The sequence below is a fragment of the Galeopterus variegatus genome, unplaced genomic scaffold (genome assembly GCF_000696425.1).
Source record: "Galeopterus variegatus unplaced genomic scaffold, G_variegatus-3.0.2 Scaffold52, whole genome shotgun sequence".
Lineage (NCBI taxonomy): Eukaryota > Metazoa > Chordata > Mammalia > Dermoptera > Cynocephalidae > Galeopterus > Galeopterus variegatus.
The window spans coordinates 1122423-1147793 of NW_007726163.1; the positions used below are offsets into that span (position 1 = coordinate 1122423).

The 25371-nt window shown below is 35.7% G+C and overlaps 1 protein-coding gene across 2 annotated transcripts in view; it reads right to left on the reverse strand.

Annotated features, from left to right (window-relative positions):
* The window catches only part of LOC103590961 (chromosome unknown open reading frame, human C2orf43), a 114055-nt gene that overhangs the window by 68053 nt on the left and 20631 nt on the right, over positions 1–25371 (reverse strand). For both annotated transcript variants that reach the window (XM_008573325.1, XM_008573333.1), the window contains exon 3: positions 19143–19312. In XM_008573325.1, coding sequence (XP_008571547.1) covers positions 19143–19312 — 170 coding nt within the window. The remainder of the gene's footprint in view (positions 1–19142; positions 19313–25371) is intronic.

Genomic DNA, 25371 nt, shown 5'->3' on the forward strand with positions numbered 1-25371 from the left:
GAGAAGATCTTAAATGATGGACAGAAGGCCTCATTAGGGGGTAGTAAAACAAAGCAGAAAGGAAGTGGTTCAACAAAGGCACCAAGACAGGTGAGTGCAGAGTATACAGGACAACAAGAAATCACAATAGTTAGAATAGGGCAGTAGGTATGTATAGGGCATGCACAAAGACTATGGCTGGAAGTAAAACAGTTGAGTCTATCTGCCCTCAGAGAACCTTGAGGAGAATTCACCTGGCGCCCAGATAATCAGAATCTTTCCCTAAGTTTTTATGAAGTCTCTTCTGAATTAGTGTCAATCGACATTAATATAATATTACTGAAACCTTCAGAGACTTCTTTGTAATAGGACACAAGCTCCTCCACATTTTCCTGAGGCTAGTAGGTTATAAAAGGGGGAAAGACTGAATCTCTAACACTCAATTTGGCTTACTGAAGAAGCTCCCTTAACCATACTGGTGAGGAAACAAATTATCTGTTGGAATGAAGTTTCTAGACTATCAATAGTCTTCATTCAGGCAAGCTCCTTCTGGTCTCTGTATGGCTGATTCTGGAAAATGATTTACCATGTGGTTTCTTAGGGACAGGTTGCCAGAAATGAGGCTGGCTTTAGTCTTTTATCCACTCATTAATATATCTCCCCAATACCTGATAATGTTGTGTCTTCCCAATCAAGTACAATTATTTTGAACTGGCCTGGTATGTGGGATCTCAAGGCAACCACATTTTATTGTTGTAAAGCATCCTTCATTTAGTGCCTGCTAGGTTTCTTCCACTTCAGGGGATTTTTTTGTAGGCTATGTTGCATACTGTTTCACCGATTTTCCATAGAACCAAGAAGTGAGTGTAAACAATCTCATACATAATGGGTAACCATATTAGAGAGCCTTTTCTTTCCTTAAAGATTACATTCATATTTCTCATCTCCACAAACAGACCTAGAAAGAAGCTTCTGGCTGGAATAAGCAATAGCGACAAAAAGGCGATGTCACAGAATTTTGTTCATCTGTTTCCACTCTCCTCTTTGTTACCTCTTCTCTGACTGCTATGCTCTATCCACTGAGATTCCATGAATTTGCCCTTCTATGAACAATGCTTAAGTGTGGCAAGGTACAGGCTATGTTTTTCAAGATCTGCATCCATCCAATTGCAAAGGTATTCACATAGACAACACCTTTGCCTTAGCATGGGCCACTCACTCATACCCCAGAGCTTCTTTTTTTTTTCTTGACAGCTGGCCAGTACAGGGATCTGAACATGTGACCTTGGTGTTTTAAGGCTGTTCTCTAACCATCTGAGCTAACTGGCCAGCCCCCCAGAGCCTCTTAATATTCTACTATGAACCTCATAATCAGATGCAAGTTGAATGTGGCCATACTTTCAAATAAGGTCTGCTTCACCCAAGCAGTAGGATGAATAATGTTAATCCCAACCTGTGATTTTGTTATTACATCAAATAATAATCATGAGGCAGACCATAAAAAGGCATATGAGTACTTATCAACAACCCAAACTATTTTTGAGGGAGAGGCGGTTGGGAAAGTCAGTGTTAAAAAAAAAATTGCAAGGAAAGCCAAAGGCCTAGCTAACTGAGTAGAGTAGGAAGAGTAAAAACATAGGGTAAGAGCAGGGAAGAGCGGCAGGATAAGAGGCTGGGCAGGCTGTTATCCTTTTACTTTCCTCTTGATTTGTTGTTATCTATTGCTGTGCAAGAAATTAACCAAAAACTTTGTGGCTTAAAACAATAAACATTAGTTATCTCACAGTTTCTGTTAGTCAGGAGTCCAGTATGGCTTAGCTGGGTCTTCTGCTTAGGGTCTCACAAGGCTGCAATCAAGGTGTCAACTGGGGCTATGGTCTTGGGCTCATCTAAGGTTGACTGTGTAACGATCCAAGATCACTAAGGTTGTTGACAGGATTTCATTCCTCACAGTAAAGCACCAAGGGCTTCAGTTTTTTGTTGGCTGTTGGCTGGAGGTTGGTTTCAACTTCTAGCGGCCACTTGCAATTCCTTGCCACATGGGCCTCTCAACATAGACTACCTACAAGATGGCAGCTTGATCTCTCCAGCAAGGGATAGAGACTTCAGCAAGACAGGCCTTACAATCATATGTATGTAAACCACATACATGTAATCACAAACATCCTATCACCTCTACTATATTTTGTTGATTAGAAGCAAGTCACAGGCCAACCCACACACATGGAGGAGACTATGTACAAGTATGAACATTAGGAAGTGCGGATCATGGGAGGCTGCCCTACAGTCTGTCCACCACATTCCTCACCTCTTTCCTCTTATGTTAAGCAGTATTTTCTACAAAAGCTTATGCTGTCCAATTTAAGAAATCTTTACTCCAAGGCCTTAATAATATTGTTCAGTTCTATCTTCTAGAAGCTGAATTAGTATTGCCCCCTTGGATGAATACAGCTGCTGTCTCCTACTGCTGATCTGTACCCTCTTTCACTGTCAAATAGACAGTTATTTCCTTAAGGTCACTGCATGTGGTTAGGGTAATTTATATGAACAGAAGAAGTCAGTGGCCCTTATGAACCAAGTGAGAATTTCACCCAGTAGCAGCTGCTGAAGTTGTAACTTCCACATAGTTTAATTAATTCAGTAAAACAAGAAAAAGAAAGGAATGTCTTCTTTTGGAATGTGTAAGGGAAAGTAATATCCTATGCTAGAACTTGCAAAGGTGCAAAGAAGAAAAAGATCCAGTTCCTGTCCTTGGGGCTATAATAAAAATTAGACTTAAGCTACAAGCCACTACAGAAAAGCTAATATTAGACAACATGATTAGCTCAAAAACAGCAGAAGCTATATTCAATCAAAGTAATCAGGAAAGTTTTCACGTAGGAAGTGGTATATTTGGCTTATTACTTATTTGTCATTTTTTCTATTTATAACTTGTCTTGTGCCCAAAAGGACTTAAGAAAGTTGGCATTTGATATGGGCCTTATAGGTTAATTTGGCTGAGCCTTAAGAGGGACTGCACTGAACTTGACAATATTTAAAATGAATATGATATATATTTATATATATAAACTATAAGTAGACCAAATTTCTGTTATGAAGTAATATGATCAAATTTCTTTTTAAAAAAAGAATATGCATTACCATTAAGTGACTAACAATAGTGAAGAAATATACCCCATTACAGGAAATTTGAAAAACAAAAAATAAATAGAAAAAAAATTACCCCAAAACTCACCACTTAATACATAATACATTCGTTTTGGTAATTTTATTTTCAAGCTTTTCCATGTATGTTTTCTTTTGATATATTCTCTTTCTATATTTTTACATATTCCTACGTCCTTTTTAATGTTTTATAATTAACTTTTATGTATTACAATGTCTTTTGAAGATATAATTTTAATAGTTGCACATTCCATACTCTATTTAACCTTTCCTTTAGAGTTGGACATTAGGATGTTTCCAATATTTTGCTATAACAAATAACATTTTTACATGAGTGTTTTCTTTGTCTTTGAGATGATTTTCTTAACATAGATTTCAAAGAAAAGAATTAGTAGATTCAAAGGATAAAAGCATTTTTTATGGGAATTATGTTTTCTGATAACACATGATCACTGAAAAAAAAAAATAGAAACAATGTAGAGTCTCTACTCTAATACAATCTTTATCCTTAACCACCAGAGGTAAGTACTATAACCCACCTGGTGTTTACCTGTTCAGATATATTTTATTAGCTACTTCTTCAGTGAATTATCTGTTTGTGTCCTTTTCATTTTTATCTGAGAAGTTGCTATTTTTCCTATGGATTTCTACAAATTCTTTATAATAAGAAGTTAACCTTTTAGCCACTAGACTAAAGAAACATGGACTTCAGAGTCGAACGCATGTGGGTTTATACTCTAGCACTGCTACGTACTAGCTGGCTAACCCTGAGCAAGTTACTTATATCCTTTTTAAGTCTTAGTTTACTTACATATAATGGGATAATATAGCCCCGCTGAAGAGTTGTTATAAGGATTAAATAACATTCATAAATTATAATTATAGTAATATAATAAATAATAATAATAATATTTAATAGTAATTTGATCTTTAATTACTGTAAATATCTACAAGGGAATTAGGCATCTTAAATAAATTTTTATATCGTAATAAATAACAAAGCAAAAACAGCTCAAATTTTCCTTTTTTTCCTTATTAAATAAAAATAAAATTGAGAAGTGCTGCATTATTCTCCCTAGTCTAAGCATGGAAACTCAAGGGACAAGCTAATTAGCTTTAAAATGACCTATATAAGATAATGAATTCAAAATCTGTGGTGATGTCATCAAGATGGTGAAATAGACAATTCCCAGCATCACACCTTCCCACAAGTAACCAATTTACAACTATCAAAAAGCAACGACTGCCAACCTGAAACCACTGGAGCTGGGGGAGGAGGTGGAGAGACCTGCGGAGTTCATGAAGGCACAAGAGGCAATGGTGAGAGAGTGTGCGGACAGCGCCTATTGTTCTGAGTCAGCTCAGTACAGAGGTGGGGACTAGATGGCACACAAGCTGGAAAACTGCTGCAGGGCACCCTTAGCATAAACCTGTGTGAAGGGTGCAGGGTAAAAGGGCTTTGGAGTGCACCATACCAGCCCACGGGCCTTAGAATCCACTGGCAGGATTCCTCCAGGCCCACATAGAAAACTCACTCAACAAATAAGGACACACAACAGCTAAGAGCAAAGGGATAGAAAAAGATATTTCACGCAAATGGAAACCAAAAAAGAATGTAATGACTGACCAAGCCAAGATGGCTCTGACCCTGGCCAAGGATGTAGCCAACAGGGCTCTTTAATACCCAAGCATAAACATAAAGAGGTCTCCTATTTTGGCTGTTGTTCATTGGCAATGTACGCTTTTAGCAGAGTGACACCTCATCATAAATGATGATTAGAACTGAAAGCTATTGTCCCCAGATATCTTTTAAATCATAGAATAGAATTTAAAGTTGAGAAGCCACAAAATCTGAAAGCTCCAGGGCTTCACTAAAAGTTTTCTGGAGATGAATACCCTCCACTATATCCCTATAACCCAAAATTTTTCTCAAGGTTTCTCCCCCTATCCCTTGCTTCAAGCATGCCACCCACTCCGATTTAATTTCTTCCCATTTCTATTTCTCTTTATTTATTTCCTTTATTCAGACAAGCTGGTTGGACCATCTGCCTGGACATGGATTTAGATTTGCCCTGAATACTACTTTTCTAATTTACCATTGTAGTTACATATTCTGTGACCCTTGGAAAAGCCACATGCAGCCCCATTGGTCAGCTCAAGCTCTCGTGACAACACAGCCTTGGACTGTCTTTCTTTGCTTCTATATCTTAGTGGGACAATCTTTCAGACAATAGACAATTCATAAGTTTTCTAAAAAGAAAGCATCATGGAAATGGAAACCAAAAAAGAGCAGGAGTAGCTATACTTATATTAGAAAAGACAGACTTCAAGCCAAGAAAAGTAAAAAAAGATAAGGAAGGCCACTATGTAAAAAATGATAAAAAATCAACTCAACAAGAGGATATAACAATTCTAAATATATACATATCCAACTCTGGAACACCCAGTTATATAAAGCAATTACTATTGGACCGAATAGGAGAGACTGACTCCAACACAATAATAGCTGGGGACTTACTGACCCACTTTTAGCAAAGGAGAGATCATCCAGACAGAAAATTAACCAGAAAACATCAGAATTAATCTCTACTATAGGCCAACTTGACCTAACATTTATAGAACATTTCATCCAACAGCTGGAGAATACACATTCTTCTCAGCAGCACATGGAATATTCTCTAGAATAGACCATATGTTAGGACACAAAACAAGTCTCAACAAATTTTAAAAAATCAAAATCATTCCTTATCTGACCAGTGGAATAAAATAGAAATTAACAACAAAAGGGACATTAGAAACTGTAGAAATACATGGAAATTAAACAACCAATGGGTCAAAAAGAAGTAATCAAGAAGAAAATTTAAAAATTTCTGGAGACAAATGAAAATGAAAACACAACATTCTAGAACCTATGGGATATGGCAAAAGCAATTCTAAGAGGGAAGTCTATAGCAATAAATGCCTACACTGAAAAAGAAGAAAGACTCTAAATAAACAACCCAATGTTACAACTCAAGGAGCTGGAAAAGCAAGAACAAACCAAACTCCAAATCAGTAGAAGGAAAGAAAACACAAAGATCAGAGCAGAAATAAATGAATTAGTGATTAAAAAAACAATACAAAAGATAAATGAAACAAAGAGTTGGATTTTCAAAAAGATAAAATTAATAAACCTTTAGCTCGAATAACAAAGAAAAAGGGAGAAGACTCAAATAAATAAAATCAGGAATGAAAAAGGGGATATTACAACTAATACCACAGAAATACAAAGGATTATAAGAGATTACTACAAACGACCATATGCGAAAAGACTGGAAAACCTATAAGAAATAAATAAAATGCTGGACACATACAACTTACCAAAATTGAATCATGAAGAACTAGAAAATCTAAACAGACCAATAATGAGATTGAATCAGTAATAAAAAGTCTTCCAACAAAGAAAACCCCCAGATCAGATGGCTTTACTGCCGAATTATACCAAATATTCAAAGAAGAAATAATACCAATTCTTCTCAAACTCTTCCAAAAAGTTGAAGAGGAGGGAATACTTCTAAACTATTATACAAGGCCAGCATTACCCTCATACTAAAACCAGAAAAAGACATACAACAAAAGAAAACTACAGATCAATATCCCTAATGAACATAGATGCTAAGATCCTCAACAAAATACTAGCAAACAGAATCCAGCAACACACTTAAAAGATCAGACGCTGTGATCAAGCAGGATTCATCCCAGGAATGCAAGGATGGTTCAATGTACGCAAATCTATAAATGTGATACATCACATCAACAGAATGAAGAAAAAAAAAATGAGAATTTCAAAGATGCAGAAAAAGCATTTGATAAAATTGAACACCCCTTCATGATAAAAACACTCAACAAATTAGGTATAGAAGGAATGTACCTCAACACAATAAAGGCCATATACAACAAACTTACAACTAATAACATACTGAATGGACAAAAATTTGAGGCTTTTTGTGTAAGATCTGGAAGAAGACAAAGATGCCCACTTTCCCCACTCTTATTTAACATAGTACTAGAAGTTCTAATCTGCACAGTAAGGCAAGAGAAAGCAATAAAAGGCATTCAAACTGGAAAGGAGAAGTCAAACTATCCCTATCTGCAGATGACATGATCATATACATAGAAAACCCTAAAGACTCCACCATAAAATTACTGGAACTAATAAACGAGTTCAGTAAAGTGGCAGGATACAAAATCAACACACAAAAATCAATAACCTTCTTATATGCCAACAACAAAATAGTTGAAGAAGAAATCAAGAAAGTAATCCCATTCACAATAGCTACCAAAAAAATAAAATACCTGGGAGTAAATTTAACAAAGGAGGTGAAAGACTTCTACAAAGAAAACTATACAATATTAGTAAAAAAAACTGAAAAGGACACAAATAAATGGAAAGATATCCCATGTTCAAAATGTCTATATTCTCCAAAGCAATCAACACAGTCAATGCAATCCCTATCAAAATACTAATGACATTCTTCACAGAAATAGAAAAATGGTCTTAAAATTTGTATGGGACCACAAAAGACCTCATAGAGCAAAAGCAATCTTGAACAAAAAGAACAAAGTTGGGAGGCATCACACTTCCTGATTTCAAAATGTACTATAAAGCCATAGTAACCAAAACAAAATGGTACTGGCGTAAAAACAGACAAATTGACTAATGTAATAGAATAGGCAGCCCCAAAATAAACCCACACATTTACAGCCAACTGATTTTCGACAAAGGTACCATAAATATACAGTCAGGAAAGGACAGCCTCTTCAACCAATCAAGCTTAGAATACTGAATATCCACAGGTAGAAGATTTAAACTAGACCCCTGTCTCTCACCATACACGAAAATCAGCTCAAAGTGGATCAAAGACCTAAATTTAAGACCCAAACTATGAAAAAATTAGAAGAAAACACAGGGGAAATGCTACACAAAATAGGAGCGGGCGGCGCTTTTTTAAGTGGGACTACAAAGGCACAGGCAACCCACACAAAAATACATAAATGAGGCTACATTAAACTAAAAAGCTTCTGCAAAGCAAGAGAAACTATCAGCAAAGTGAAGAGACAACCTACAGAATGGGAGCAAGTGTTTGCCAACTACACATCAGACAAGGGGCTAGTATCCAAAATATGTAAGGAACTTAAATGACTCAACAGCAAAAAACCAAATAACTCAATTAAAAAATGGGCAAAGGACCTGAACAGACATTTCTCAGAAAAAGACATACAAATGGCCATCGGGCACATGAAAAATGCTCAACATCACTAATCATCAGGGAAATGCAAATTAAAACCACAATGAGATATCATCTCAGGCCAGTTAGAATGGCTATTACCAACAAGACAAAAAAATACAATTGCTGGCAAGGATGTGGAGAAAAAGGAACTCTCCTATATTGCTGGTGGAAGTGTAAATTGGTACAGACACTGTGGAAAACATTATGGAGGTTCCTCAGAGAACTACAAGGAGATCTACCCTATTACCTAACTATCTCACTATTGGGTATACACCCAAAGGAAATGAAATCAATATATCAAAAAGACACCTGCACTCCCATGTTCATCATAACACTACTCATAATACCCAAGAGATGGAATCAACCTAAATGTCCATCAACAGATGAATCAATAAAAAAGCTGGTATATATATATACAATGGAATACTACTCAGCTCTGAAAAAATGTGACATCCTATCATTTGCAGCAATATGGATGGAACATCATGTTAAGTGAAGTAAGTCAGGCTCAAAAAGATAAATACCATGTGATATCGCTCATGTGGAATCTAAGGGGAAAAAAAGTGATTCTCATATTAGTAGAGAGTAGAATAATTGTTACTAGAGGTTGGGAGGATGAAGAAAAGTGGTCGACTAATGAGTACAAAACAATGCCATCTACACTAAGTGAATCATTGTGCAGTATATGCATGTACTGAAACAACATACTGTACCCCAAAAATATGTACAAATAAATATTAAAATTAAAAAAAACCACTAACCAACCAACAAACAAAACCAACAACAAGCAAAAAAAGGACCATGAACTCTCATACCAAATCTCTCTATAACAAACTATGAAATATATCTATACTTTTCTTTAAGCCAATTTCACATTCAGTTTGAAGAAGCCATTTGTTGCATTATAAAAGCAATTTGTGGTACATTTTGTATGTTAAGTCTCTCTGGACACTACTTTTTACCAATCTTTAAATACACCTTTACTTTTTAAACTTTTTTTCTGCCTTCCTAAAATTTGCAAATATATTAACTTTCATAATTAGAAAAAACCTTCAATTTAAAGAAGGATCTTGCAAACCAATTATAAAAACACATTTTGGGGACAAAGAAAATTTGAAATATGAACTGTGTGAGGGTATTTCCAAAAGATCACAGAAAGATTTGTATTATCTTTCAATTCTATTTTTCTATGAACTTTTTGAAGTACCCTCATATTAGATGATGAAAGAATCACCAATGATTTTGGTAGGTGTGATAATGACATGGTAGTTATATAAGAAAATGTCCTTTGTTCAAGATGCACAATGAAATATTTAAGGGTGAAATATCATGAGGACCACAATTTACCTGAAAATATTTAAGAAAAAAAGTGAGGTAAAGGTAACAAAATATTAGTAGCTATATTAATCTGGATAATGAGTACTCAGAGATTTATTATACATTATTTTAATTTCTGTTTGAAATTTTTCATAATAAAATTTTAAATTATCAATTAAAAAATATGCCTATTGCTTTTTCCTTTCCTTCTATATTAGCTTTACTTTCCCTCTATATTAGCTTATATAGCTATACTCTTCATTATATTCTATATTATATATAAACATATAGCTTATATAGCAAATGTAGCTTATATAGCTATATGTTTTACTGAGACAGGTTGCAGCTAGACATACCTTCAAACTCCTCAAATTCCCTTAGGCTATGCCTAAATTTCCAATCCTTACAACACACTGGGGCATAAGTTCCACATATGACAGACTGGTAGCTTCCCCTCACAAGGAAAATTTTCTCAAAATTTGTTACAGTTCTACATGCACAACTACTCCAGTGCTTGAAGACACAAAAATATAGACACTGGCATTTGCTGGATTGCAGAGGGTTGCTGCAAAGCATAAGATTAAGAGCTTGCACACAAAAGAGCAGGACTTAAATCAACTTCCACTGACAGACCTCTGATACCTTGCCACTTAAATCCTGGAACTTAAGATTTCAAGAAAATAAGAATGAAAAATATAGTCCTATCCCAGGTTTGACCTTGATAACTCAAGGAAACGAGAAAATAGATCTTGGTAGTGCTGTTACCCCTAGCAAGCTGAATATCAGCACCTTTACCCAAGGCGGTCTCTGTGCTTGTGGACAAGTCATAGGTGTAAAGAGCTAGAGCACATTAATGCAGAAAAACAGACCTTTCCTTTAGGGAGGGAACTTGATTTGTATTCTTCCTGCTTCCACAAGATGATATGAGAAGACAGAGCTGACATGTCACAGAAACAATAAGGACAGACTTAATTGTCCACGGCATTTCAATGTGTTCTATGTTCCAAGCTCTTAGAAAGCTTAGGTTGGTGGTTTTCAAACTTGGGCATGCATCAGAATCACCGGCAGTGATGGTTAAATCACTGATTAGTGGGCCCCAGCCCTAGAGCTTCTGATTCAGTAGGGCTACATGGAGTCCAGGAATTTGCATTTCTAAAAAGATCCCAAGGGATGCTGATACTACTTTGAAAAATACTGGCTTAGATATTTGAATAAGTGCCTAATGCCATCTATTGTATTCTACTTACCACTACTTCTGGGCCAGGAAAAGGTGGTGATAAAATGTGTTAGGCAGTGAGTGTATGGCTTTCTCTGGCCAGTAGTTACTTCACTTCATTTCCCCTACCTGTCCCTTTAAACACATCTCATTAACTCTCAAGATATTGAATATTTGAGAGCATAAGGAAAATTTTCTATATCTGACAGTATATCAAGATATACAAATATTAAAATGGCTCAATATTTAAATCTGAAAAGTGTTCAGAAATTCTCAGATGAAATGTATTAGATAAAGTACTAAGTATTAACATGCATGATGAATGTTCTACTATAAATCCCTGTTTTCATTTTCTTGCAGCTTTCCAAAAAATTAGCCCTTTGTGGTGAAACTTTCCATGCTTGGTTTCAGCCCAAGGTGATTTTTTTTTTTTTTTTGCAAAGTTTGAGAAAAATATATTAAATAGTTTTTGAGTTATGAAAGGATGAAAAAAGCCCACACAATTTTTCCACTTTGAAAGCAATTTCAGGATTTTAAAAAACATGCACATAACTAAAAAAATGGCTGAAGTTGAAAAGTTGAAACTTTCCATGTGTCTAGTTTGCAGTAAGGTATTCTGCTGAGTAATTCAGAAAAGATAACGAACGTGTGTGCGCATACACATAAACAGACAAATATACTTGCATTTAAATACATGCATAAGTGATCAGGAAAAAGAGCATTTCATCATATTCATATACAAACTTTTCTCAGAGTAGATTTATTGTATTCTGAAGTGGATAGTCTTTCCCAAATCACAGTTGTTAGTTGACTGCCTGACCCCCTGTGGTTTTCATACACCAGGGTTTATTATTGGATCACATGGAGACAACTGTCGAACTACTGTGCACTATGTTTGTAGAATCCTCCAGTTTCCTTCACGCTCTATCTCCTTCTGTCCCCAGTTCAGTTCTAGGATTCTGATTCAGTCTTCTCGGTTCAATTTCTGCCTTTGGCCCAAGACTCAACACCAACACCCTTTATCGCCGATGCTCCAGAACATTCACATATGCTCTCATTTCTCCCAATTCTCTTTGAACCTCCCAAAAGTATTCATTTGCTTCCCACTAAAACCCTCCTTGCACATATGAAGAACTCAAGTATTAAAGAAATAATAATAGAAATCTTAAGTTTAGGCCAAATAGGTTTTGCTGGTTTGTGAAAGTAACTCTAACCATCTATAATCATAACCTTTCTAATTAACTCATCTGGAAAGCACATAATGAGAAAGTTAGAAAACAGGACACAGAGTCCTACTTCTGCCACTTACTAGCTGATTGACATATGGGTTAGAGATATAACTACTTGGAACTTCAGTCTCATTTGTAAGATGGGAAAAATTAGGTGTTAAATGATCTTGCTACATGTGAACATGTTCTGTAAATTTCAAATGAATGTTAGGCATGATTATGGTTAGTAATGACAATAACATCAATTTAAAAAATTGATTCAGGTTTTTAGACTAAAATGAAGAAAAAAGTATAAGTTATGTATATTCTCCCCATTGCCTTGGGGGGATGCACTTTTGCAAGGACACAAAGATTAAGAAAAAAATCAATTTTCCTAGTTTTCAACTGTGCAGGCTAAAAAGACAGATAAAAGGAGACATGTTCCAACAAACGTTCCTACTTCCCTTCCATTTTCAACACCTCTTTATGGGCTATTCCCCTCAACATACGTTAAATTCTCTCCCACTAAGAGGAAAAAAAATATTCCCTTGACCAGCTTCTTCCCTTCCCTGGCCAATTCCTGAATCACTATCCATCTGTCACCTAATTTCTTGTAACCTCCTTTTCCCTATATTTCACTAAAAATGTTTTCCTCAAGGTCATCAAAGATCCTCCAATTACTAATACCAGAAGCCTGAAGTTCTCATCCTCTTCCACCTATGTTACACTCAACTAACTCTGTTACCTTGGTTCAGTTATCTAATGCTATGTCACAAATCATCCCCAAATGTATGGTTTAAAACCTCCATTATTCTTTCTCATGATCCTGTGGGTTAGGAATTTAAAAAGGGCTCAGTTGAATGGTTCTTCTGCTCCATGTGGCATTGGCTGGGGTCACTCACTTGGCTGCATTCAGTGGTGGATGGGATGGGCTGCAAGGTCCAAGGTTTCACTCATATGTCTGGTGCCTCATGATCCTCCTATGTGACCAGCTTGGACTTTCTCACAGCATGGTGGTCTCAGGGTTGTTGGACTACTTACATGGCAGCTGGCCAAGAGGGGGAAAATAGAAGCTCCCAGTCTCCTTAAGGTCAGGGCTTGGAAGTATCAGAACATCACTTCCATTGCATCCCATTGGAAAGCAAGTTACATGTGCAGCCTAAACTCTAAGGGGAAGGGAAATAGACTTCACCTCTAGCTAGCTAGGAAGGTCAGATCCACCTCTGTCAGCCTGGGTTCTCATATCTTACTGTTCCCTTCATGCAAACTATATTGCAACCCAATCAGACCACCGACTGCTCTCTTCATGTACCCAGTGACAAAAACCATTCTTTTTTCATATTCCCACTGCTTAGAATGCATAGTAACACCACTACTCATCCTTCAGTAGCCCTGTTCAAATACTCTTGTAAAGTATTTGTTTGGAAAAGCTCTCCCATGAAGCTTTTTCTGACCTTTCTGGCTAGAAGACACCTCTCCCCTCAAAGCATTAAGAGTCTTACAGTACAACCTCATATTGCCTTCCATTTCTCATCACTTAATCTAGGGACAGGACTCTGACAACAGTTACTATGACAAATGAATTATCTCCTATTCTTCTCCCTCCCTCCAGATTATCTCAACTATTGAGCACAACTTAGTGATGTTACATGAATGTTTTTTACAAGCATGTCTAACTTTGACTGCAAACATGAAAGTTCAGCAGAATAGTGTAAGTGCACCACAGTCTAAATAACCTCATTGTTGGAGGAATATTTAAATTTATTTTTTCCCCTAATAAAGACAAAATGTACTCCTGAATCAACATATATATGATCTAATATGCTATTCTAACTCTTTCAGTAAAGCTTTTCAAGCTTCCCAGCTATAGTTGTGATTTATTTTGAGTTGCTAAAATTTTGAGTGTCTAAAACACCCAAAACACTCTTTCTCGGGATCCCAAAAGAAATAAAAAGGCTCTGAGTGATAACAACACACATGCACTTAATTTTGTCAGTTTTACTCTTGTACCTTTATTTAGGACTTGTTCATTCTTACTGAGATAAATTATAACATGATTATCTGTTTTTTCCACCCATAGCAAATCTGTGGCAATAAATTAGAAGTAGGGAAGGGAAACGGTACCTAATACTAAGAAAGAATATAGAAAAAATATAAAATAGAGAGACAGGAGAAATCAAAAGAAAAGATAAGAAAAGAAAAAAAGGCACTATCACAAGAAATTTCAGGACATAGACAAAATACCTTTGACTACATTATATTCTAGCATAACACTATCAAAATGATACTGTTAACATCACTGCCCATGAATCACTAAGAAAAAATTCCTCTATAATCAATATGCATTGTTGAAGAAGGCATACAATAATACATTTAGACAAATTGTCATCTAATTGGATAAAATAGTTTGTGCTTAAAGAAGTAAGTTTAAGTAATCTGGAAATTTCACTTAGAGAGGATACTTTTGCCAACCAGACAGACAAAGGAATCTTTCTGTTATTGTGCATTTTCCCCAAGAAAGGCCAAATAATATAAAAAATTGTCTGTGATGGATCTGATATCTGTGGAAGGGGAGGAAGTGTTATCATTAAATGCTATATAAATTCTAAGAAGAAAATCAAAGTTAAATTACTTGACGTTCACCCTACGAGTCAGTGCAGAGCCCAGGTAAGAATCAGATGGCACATTTTTAGCATACAGAGGATTGATGGTTAAAGAAAGAAGATACTAGGTAGTGGTGATTAGACTACTTTTTTGTTTCCGTGTCACCTGTCCCCCACCAATTGCTAGAGTATTCACAAGGTCTCCTTCTCCTTAAGCTATAATATAATGAGTCACATGAATCTAGTCATGCATACTATTGGGGCGTACAGTAATATCTGTAGGCTCTTTGGATATGATACCATTCAAAGTTTGAAAGAGCCATCAGATACCTTCTTGGACTCTCTCTATACCCACAGCTAACATAAGTGTACCTTACACCAGAATTCAGAAAAAGCCAAGGCTGAATCCTGGCGAGGTACTTTCTCTCACTTCTCACCTATAAAATGAAAGATGGGACTAGATTGTCTCTAAAGCCCATCTCAGTCCTAAGATCCTATGGGTCTAAAAACAATTGCATTTATTATTATAAGTCATAATAGCTACTATTTAATAGTCTTCCAATTACCTATTTTCTCAAGCTTCTTTTTAAATTCTCTGTTCCGGACATTACTGTTAAAATATCTGAAGAATTTCCATAGTTCTATGTGTCAAACTTGCTTAAAAAAACAAGTAAAAAAATTTAAATACCAGATTTTTAGAAGAGGCAATTTTTTTTTCAATATAATAAAATATAGGTCAGACAATATATCTGATACATGCAATAAGCCTCTTAAAATTACTTAAGACCATAGTTGTCTATGATTAGCTACAAAAATATTGTGAAGAACTGAACCAAAATAAGCCAAATAAACCAGCTACTAAACTACACATATGTCCTCAAAATGTTATGGGAGTCAAATATTCTGGTAAGAATAACAGCAGAGATGGAAACACAAGTTTCTTATTATCACACTTCATATGTTATAAAACATAACAGCTAACTTATTTTTGGCAAAACGGTCAGGGATTGCAACACTGGCTTACACAAACTTATTTGATTGTCAAATGCATCTTAAATGGAGGATATCATGCTAACTTCAGACATACAGGCACTGTGTTGTCTTAGAGTAGCCCAGAGACACTAAACTTTCAGCACTTCAGCAGGGATCACACCACCAATATTATCTGGCCCAGGTATTTAATGGGTGGGGGAGGGGATTTCAACAATGTAGTTAATTGAAACCAGATAAACTTTTGACTAATAAACTCATACAGATGTTCACTGCTCCTTTATGGACAATTTATTGCACACATTGTTTTCTAGAATACACCCTTTTTGAGAAGATAAAAGCACAGTTTCACATGTCTCTGAAAACTCAATAATCACAGTAAGAGTTATGTTTTCACAAACAGACTAGGTTAAACTCATGTTTTATCTTTTTTTTCCCCCTTTTTACCACTGTTCCTGTAAGGACAAGAACACCTGAAAGAAGGGCACTAATCAGGAAGGTAAGAAGCTGAAGAAGCTAGGAGAAGATACATTAATCTTAAGATGCATTGTACTTCTTTCCTAACAGACATTAATGTGTCGAACAACTGTTTTCACAAAAACACTAGAGAAGCCATACATTATATGCAGAATGGATTTGGAGCAAACAAACAAATAAAAACCAAAAGGACATATCTGTGAAAAAGTTAATAGACAGTGAAAAACTCAGAAATGAATATTTTCTTCCCTATATTTATAGAATAGTAATGCTATTATTTCAAATATGGAAGTAATTTTTAAAGTGTTTTTAAAGCTTTTAAAACACCTGCAAAATTAATAACCAAAAATTATATTTCATATCACACAGTATACTACATTTTGACAGGACCAAGTAACTGTCTACACTAGAAAATAAATTCATTATTTTAATTTATATACATATATCCTTATATCCACATACTTGATTTTACACCAGACAAGTGAAATCCTAACTCTAGAGTGGTGGGGTAGGCAGCTCTGACATGGCTCCCAGTGACCCTTATCTCCTAGTATTCATGCCCTTATGTAATTCTTTACCCCTGAGTACAGGCTGGATCTAGTAGCTTGCTTCTAACAAAAAGAATACAGCAAAGTGATGGGATGTCACTTCTGTAATTAGATTACAGCCTGTGACTTCCATCTTGCCCACAGACTCTCTCTCTGGCTCTTCTCCCAGGCTTGCTCTAATGAAGCAGGCGAGGGAGGCCAGCATGTTATGGAACTGAGGGTGGCCTCCAGCAACCAGGTGAGCGAACTTGGAAGCAGATCCTTCTCAAGTCACATCTTCAGATGAAACCACAGCCCTGGAAGACCCCTTGATGACAGTCTTATGAGAGACCCTGAATAATAGGACCCAGCTAAGCTGTAGCCAGATTTCTGACCAGAAACTGTGAGAGAATAAATGTGTATCACCCTATATTGCTAAGTTATGGGGCAATCTTATATATAGCAGTAGATAACTAATACAGTGGTTAACCTAATGACTGAGCCAAAGATTCTATTGTCATTTCCATATTAATAATAATAGCTTATACTTATATGAAACTTTTAAATTCCAGGTATCATTTTTAATACTTTACATAATTCCTCACAAAAATCTTTGGAGAACATATTATTATCCCATTTTACAGATGAGGAAACTGAGGTTTATATTTTTGAATATAACTATATTCAAAATTTCTTGTGCTCATCATCCTACTGAATGGTCGATGAGCAAAAGCTCCATTTCCTTTGGCACATGAATTCTCAGGAAAGCCAGTTTGTGTTCTATTTGACCACACAGTTCATAAATTTACTTAATTTCTTGAGCATTTGGATCTAAAAATAAAAATATGAACACTGTTTAATTCAGTACATGAAAGTAATCACTTCATTGGAAAAACAACTCACTAAGTTGTCCGAGATCACACTGAAAAAAATGACAGCCAGTACCTGAACCTAGGTGTATTGGTTCTAAAGCAGCAACTGTGTAAGTAGAACCACTAAAAGTCAAGGCTGGACACTGTAAAGATGTAACCACATAATATGGTTCTAGTAGAGATTCCAAAGGCATAAAAAAGATTAGAACCCACACAAAATGCTAAAAGCAAAAATATAAGCCTGCTTTCTGATTAAGAAGTCTTATATAGGGAAAAAAACCAACAAGAGTAGAAGCAATAACACGGTGCATGAGCAATCTTGAATTTACTGAATTTACACTTAGAAATGAAAACTACATTTTCTCATACCCAATAAGAGAAAATGAAAAACTTCCACGTGGTATTAAAAACCATAGCCAGGGAAGGCAATTATGCATAAGAAGTAAGCATGTTAAGCTGGCAGGAAAAGGAGCAAATTCCTAGTGAGCCCCAAGACCCACTGGAGATATTTTATCAAGTGAACACCCTAGGGCAGAAAGAAGCCGTGAAGGAGTCACTTCCGGTCTTGCCTTCAGATTACTAGGCTAAACAGCTCTCCTCATGCTCCCACACACCTTGTACTTATACATGACAGCAGTTATCACAACTAGAGTCTTTCTCCTCTGTTAGACTCGAGGCTGTCTTACCTCAAAGACTGTCTTATACACTGGGATGTCCTCAAAGAGTAACATAGTGCCTGACACATGGCAAATCCTTAATATGTTTGTTGAATGAAGGAATAAGTTATCTTGTGAACTGCATCATTCAATAGGCCATTTCAATGGTATATGTTAGGAAAGTACAAGTTTTTGTTTTAAGTCACTTGTAGTTCATCTGTTTTCCTGGGCACTTTAAATAGGTCTTTGTGTCTCTGGTGTCTCACTTAATATCTGGCACATAGTGACAACCAATAAGTGTTTGTGAATGAATGAATTTCTCAAAAAGGCTGCTAAGCTATAGAACACATAAAGATCCAGACTTACGACTTGTGACTAAATAAAGATTTAGTGTTCCACAGACAAATGTTTGTCTATCAACGATGATGATGATAAATTTTATTCCTCCTGAACGGAACAAACACATGAACATTTGCAAAAATAAAGACAGATTTGTCTTTACTGAAATAAAGACAGATACTTGTCTAGGTCTTAGCTGGTGACTGCTCTTAAATATTCCTTTATAAAAGACAGCAAGTTATATGTAACATAAGAACTCCAGACAACCCTAGATTCAAAGACATTCATTTGGAAAATTTCTATCTCCCTCAGCATTATTATTTACAACATGATGAGAATTTCATAAACATATACTCACAAAGGCCCACAGTAATATGGAGATAAGGATAAAGGCATCTATCAAGTATTCCACTCTCTGTTCTATTTATCAATTAATCAAGAGAAAAAAGAGCAAAGGAAAGTTGAAGGGGTTTGTGCACGTGCATATTCAAGCACTCCCTGTCACCTCTTAAGGTATACTTACTGGGAGCTCAGGGGTACGCTTCAACATTTGAAGAGAAATATAGCAACCTATTGAATGGCCGATGAGCACAAGCTTCATTTCCTTTGGCACATGAGTTCTCAGGAAAGCCAGTTTGTGTTCTATTTGACCACACAGTCCATAAATATCTTTAATTTCTTGAGCATTTGGATCTAAAAATAAAAATATGAACACTGTTTAGTTCAATAAGTGAACGTAATCACTTCATTGTAAAAACATCTTAAAAATAATGATAATGATAGTAGTACTTACCATTTATCAAAAGCCTACAGTGTGCTGGTTACATTATTAGGCACTCAAATTATGTCGATTAACCCTCACAACGATACTGGGAAGGAAGTATTATCATCTTTGTTTTATAGGCAAAAATCTCAATGCTTCATAGACTTTAGGTAACAGACTGACAGTCACAGACCTATTCAGTGGGAGAGGCGAGATTCAAATCCAGGTTTCTTTGTTCTCAAAGCCCATGAACTTCCAACTATTCATTCCAGGAACTACTGTTAGCTTAGGTCAGTAGTTCTCAAACTTTAGCATGTATCAGAATCCCCTGAATGGCTTGTTGAAACAGATTGCTGGGACCCATCACCAGAGTTTCTGATTTCAGTAGGTCTCTGTTGAGGCCCGAGGACTTGCATTTCTAATTTTCCCAGTGATATTGATGAACTGGTCCCAGGACCACACACTGAGAACCACTGGTTTAAATTAACTTACATTATTAATAGAAAGCTAAGCAAGTCCATGATGCTGCTTCATTATTTTAGATAATCTTTGCTCAAAGAATTTAGATTGAAAAACTTAATTAGAAATGTTGTAAAACTGTTCCTTTTAACCAGCACAGTCCTGACCTGAAATATCCTTCCTTTCACAAATAAACTGTTTTCTGGATTCTTCAAGATCTAATTAAAACTTTACCTAGATAATCCTTAAAACAAATGAATGAGCCCTCCTCTGTGCTTAAACAGTACTTGAATCTTTTATTATAGCACTTTATCATTCTTGTATAATGTCTGTTTATGTGTTTATTTCCTCTCTTAGGCCATGAGTTCCTTACAAGCAAGGTCCCTCTTTTCATCTCTGTGTCCTCTGCGACTAAGACATAGTAAATATGATTGCTGAGTGAAACATGAGCTAACTAGATGCTCTCTGAGGATGCTGCCAGCTCTAATATTCCATGTGTACAGAAAACTTCAATAGGTTTTCCCTATGAACATATACACAACCCCAATGACAGAGTGTAATATTTCAAAATATCACAAGATAGTCAATTGCTTCCTAAATTTGAATCACTGGAATACTACATTTCTTGCTCTTATGACTCTTGCAAGATATTGATGCAAACTATAATCAGTATGGCTCATTCAAAACTCATTATGAAGGACTGTTCTTCAGTATTGTCTGAACATGTTGTCTTTTTTTCCTTCAGTATTCATCATATCCCCTTGTTAGTCTGAAGTCCTATTCATCCTCCAAACTTGCAACGGGTGTTATCTCCACTGAGGAGCCTTTCTGTATGATTCAATATGTGGGGAGTAAGGTAGCCTTTCTTCAGTTTCCACAACATCCTGTTTATCACACCATACTACTAATTCACTTCTAGTTTACAATATATATCTTGCTTATCTCTCTTCACCAAAGTCTTGCATACAGTTACTGCACAGCTTTTTACTGAATCAACAAACCTCACTTCCCTATTTTTGTGGTCCTACTAACCTCTAGGTAAGACATGTTCTGCCCTAACCCTTCTTCCCAGGCCAGCCTATAATTCACTCTCCGTTCAACAAGGAAGTTCAGCATAAAAAAGAATTGGGAAAAGACAGAATCTAGAAATCTGACTTTAGTAGGGCTCCTAATGTCTCCAAATAGACATTTTACTTGTTGGATATTATATTTAGGTTTGAATAGTTTATACTCAGCTACTCTCAATATATCTTCACTAATCACTCTACTCAAAAGTGATCATATGATTCTCTCATATTCAACAACAAAAATCTTATAATATTTGCAAACTGAGTTCTTTTGCAAAATACACAGAAGGAGAGAGCACACCTGTGGTTACTAGAGGCAGGAATGGGGGATGGGGGAGGGATAGGGAGACGTTGGTTACCGAACATAAAACACCTAGATAGAAAAAATAAGTTCTATGGGTGTATAGTCAAGCTAGGCATCTATAATTAATAATAATTTACTGCACGTTATTAAATGGCTTGAAGAGAGAAGACTGAATGTCCTCATCACAAGGAAATGACTAAGTTTTATAACGATGAATGTGCTAATTACCCTGATTTGATCATAACATATTGTATATATGTACTGATATTCATCTCTGTACCCCACAAATGTGTATAATCAATACGCTTCAATTAAAAAAAGTTAAGCCTTCCTTTCATTGGGATAGCATGGTATAGTACAAAGATCAGGCAATGGAGATAAGATCAATCTGGGTCTAAATCCCAGCTTAGTACCTTCCTAACTGTGTGACTTGGGCAAATCCTTTAACCTAGGTTTCAGTCTCCTCATACATAAGATAAAGATAATAATGCTGGCCTCCTAGGGATGTTGCTTAAGTGTCTGGAATAAACTGTTTAATAAAGGAAAGCTATTATTGCTATTATTTCAATTCCTGTCATTTAAATCCTCCCCAAAACATACATGGGTATTTCAAAAAGTTCGTGGAGAAACGGAATGAAAAGATAATGTGAATTTTTCCATTAACGTTTTGAAGACCCCTTGTATACCAAGAACATTTACATGGTTAGAGCAAACAAAAAAACTGAACTAAATGCAATAAACATTTTAAAACTTCACTGACACAAGAAATAAGGTCCTAAAACATTACATTTCAGATGAAATTTAATGAACATTATAATTCAGATAAGTATTCAGGTGAATATTTCAGAAGTAGATCTGGCTTTACCTCTGGGAACCACTCAGTAGATTTTCAAGATAAACACACTACCTGTTAGTGTTTGCTTAAGTAATGAGATTAATGGGGAAAGTAGTTCCTATAAATAGTCAACGTTAGAAAATTTAAAATGTGCTATCTGGACGTTATCTTTCAGTAAAAATGAAAGAACTCTATACTTGACTATATACTTTCATTCCTATTATTATTTTAATATATTCTGGAAAAATGCTAGTAATCATTAACTTTCCATAAAATGCAGTAAAAAATTACATTCATTTCTATCAAAATCAGAAGAATGATAATGCAGAAATTATTTACACCATTCTTTTTAAAGGGAAAATATACTTCAAGTTACAATAAACTGAGCACATTTGAAACATAATCTATTTCTGAAGAGAGAACTGCCTGAATTGAGAGATGGTAATCCAATTCACCATATCGTTATCAATAAACGGTCCTGAATATGATACTGACAATTCCTTCTTAGAACCTGAGCCTATTTCTTAGGCACATCTCTACTGGAATTCATTTCACAGTTCACCTATCAACCTAGAGTTCACTTCAAAAGGTACATATAACCTGTTCCTAAGTAGTTTGTAGAGGAATTAACTAATATCAGTACTTCACACTTACTTTTCAAAGTAAATTGTTCAAACTCATTGCTTCAGTTATTAAAATTTTTGTAAATTTTGGATCAAAATATTATGCATCCTTTATAGTCTCAGGACAAAGATAAATCTGATAACTATTATTTTCTTCCATTTTATGTGAACTAAATTGACTACTGTGACAGAAAACAGTGACTAATTGGCCCTTGTAATATTGAAAATATAGATATAACTATCTTGTCTTCAAGGAGATCACAGTCTAGTAAGAGGAAACAGACATAAATAAAAACACAATTATATAATGCTGAAGTAAGCATCTCAAACATTTGCTTGAAAAGAACAGGGGTTCACTGGATCATAATAGAAAGATAATAACTCTTTGGATTCATAGAAAGTACTAGTACCCTTCTCAAAGCTACCCAAGATAACTAGATAATATTCCTCACTGCATGCACATAACCATAACATATAAATTTAACTACATATTTGAATGTAAACATAAGTCTAAATGTAATTATATAATTTTAACTATATATACAGATATATATCTAGATACACGTTGATTATAAAACTTTACCTATATATTTTCACACGAACAATATTTACAAGTCATCTACGACCACAGAACTGACAAAACTAGAGGTTAATGCTTACATGAGCCTTTTGCTAGGACTGAGTCCACAGACAGTAACTCTCCATCTCACATCAGTATTTTCTCAACTACTAAACTCTTCCATCCTGTCCCCCATCATTATTCCAAAGCTATTTCTTACTAATAACTTTAATTAAAGAACCTGCATGTAGATATTAAAAGGTTAAAAACAGTACTTTTTAAAGTACATTTTAAAAAATGCTTTGAGCAGTTTATTCCTCAGGTAAATTTTTAAAAGCACACAGACAATATCATATGTTGTTCATTTACAAATATATAACTAAAGATATGAAAAGAGACATGAAGTATTTACTCAAAATTCATGATAGCAGAACTACAGATGGGACACAAAAAATGTTACTTTTTCTGTATTGTTTTATTTCATTTATTTTGTTAACAAAAAATATTGTAGTAATAATGGCAGTTTTAACTGTCAATTGTGAGTAACAGAATCTTGGATGGTAATATTAATTGTACGTACTTTTCCATGATTTTAATAATTTCTCAAAATAAAAAAATTAAAAAAAAAATAAGAATGCTTTGACATGCTTTTCCTAGATATCTTACATCTATTTCATAGGGAAAACCACCGTTCGCTTCTTTATTACCCACATGGAATACACAAGCCCCAGAGGACTTTGTCTGGTTTCACGCTAAATATCAGTGAAGCAGTTGGAAGAGAACTGTGTCTCTAATTCTTTATGTTTATTTAATTCACCAATCCAAAGGCCTTCCTTTTACAACTGTGCCCCGAGTTTAACAAGCTGATGTGAAAACACATTCCCACAGTTTAGGCTTCATTTGTCCCTAGCTTCCTAAGTATTCTGTAAGCTCCCTCTATCTAAACATTGGTGCAACTCAGTTATCTTTTAAAGTATGCAACATGGTGAGGGGATAGTAGATAGGCATTCCATTTAAAACTGCTATCTTACTTAAAAAAAAAATTTTAAATGCTGAAAACCCCAAGCACATGTCTTATAAAGTAAATCTTAATTATTCTCCAAACAGATGGTGAAAACCAGAGTCATCAAATTATGTCTTTCATTTGACTAAAACCAATGATCTGCTGAGGACTTCAACTGGAGAAATATGGGAAACATGAGAGAGAGATTCAGCAAGGACAACATAATGTTATACACTTAGCAAACAACAAAAGCAAAAGGCATAAAACTGTGAGGTGTTACTTTGGAAACAGTCATGAGTCCTGTGGTTATTTGTGGTTCTAGGAAGGGGTGGAACAATTAAGGTTAGAAAGGAAGGTTGCAACTAATCAAGTAGGATGCTGAACATCACACCAAGGACTGTGGACTCCACTCTGTGAGCAGCGAGAGGATATCTAGGGATTGCAAAGAGAGGAGCAGCCCGATATGGTCTGTGTTACAGGACGTTAACTGCCACGCTGACTCTCCCTAGTCCTTCCGTTGCCCTGGGATCCTAACAATTTGCTTGATTCCTAACTTCTTCTCTTGCTCTGCCCTTTGGTTTTCTTATTCTTCTGACCTAGAGATTTATTTGCTTTCATTTCCAGTGGCTATGAGCCCTGAGACTTGATTGACTAATATCCTGGCCTTGGTCTCATCCAGTCACTCCATCTTACCTTCATGTTCCTCTGTCATTCTGGGTCCAGGCAAGAGAGAAAGCTCTACTGGTTTTTCTCTCTCTCTTTCTGTTTAGAGGACTGCAGTGGGAGTGGTTTATTGCTTCTTTGGATAGGTATGACCTCAAATCGTCATTAATCGCAAGACTGTGTAATTTTTTTAGGTAAACTTTTTATCTGCTAAAGCTAAACAAACCAGTATGAGGGACTGGACAGTTAGCTCAGTTGGCTGGAGAACAACCTTATAATACCAAGGTTAGGGCCGGCCCGTGGCTCACTCGGTAGAGTGCGGTGCTAATAACACCAAGGCCCCGGGTTCGGATCCCACATAGGGATGGCCGGTTCGCTCACTGGCTGAGCGTGGTGCTGACAACACCAGGTCAAGGGTTAAGATCCCCTTACCGGTCATCTTTTAAAAAAAAAAAAAAAAAAAAAAAATAATACCA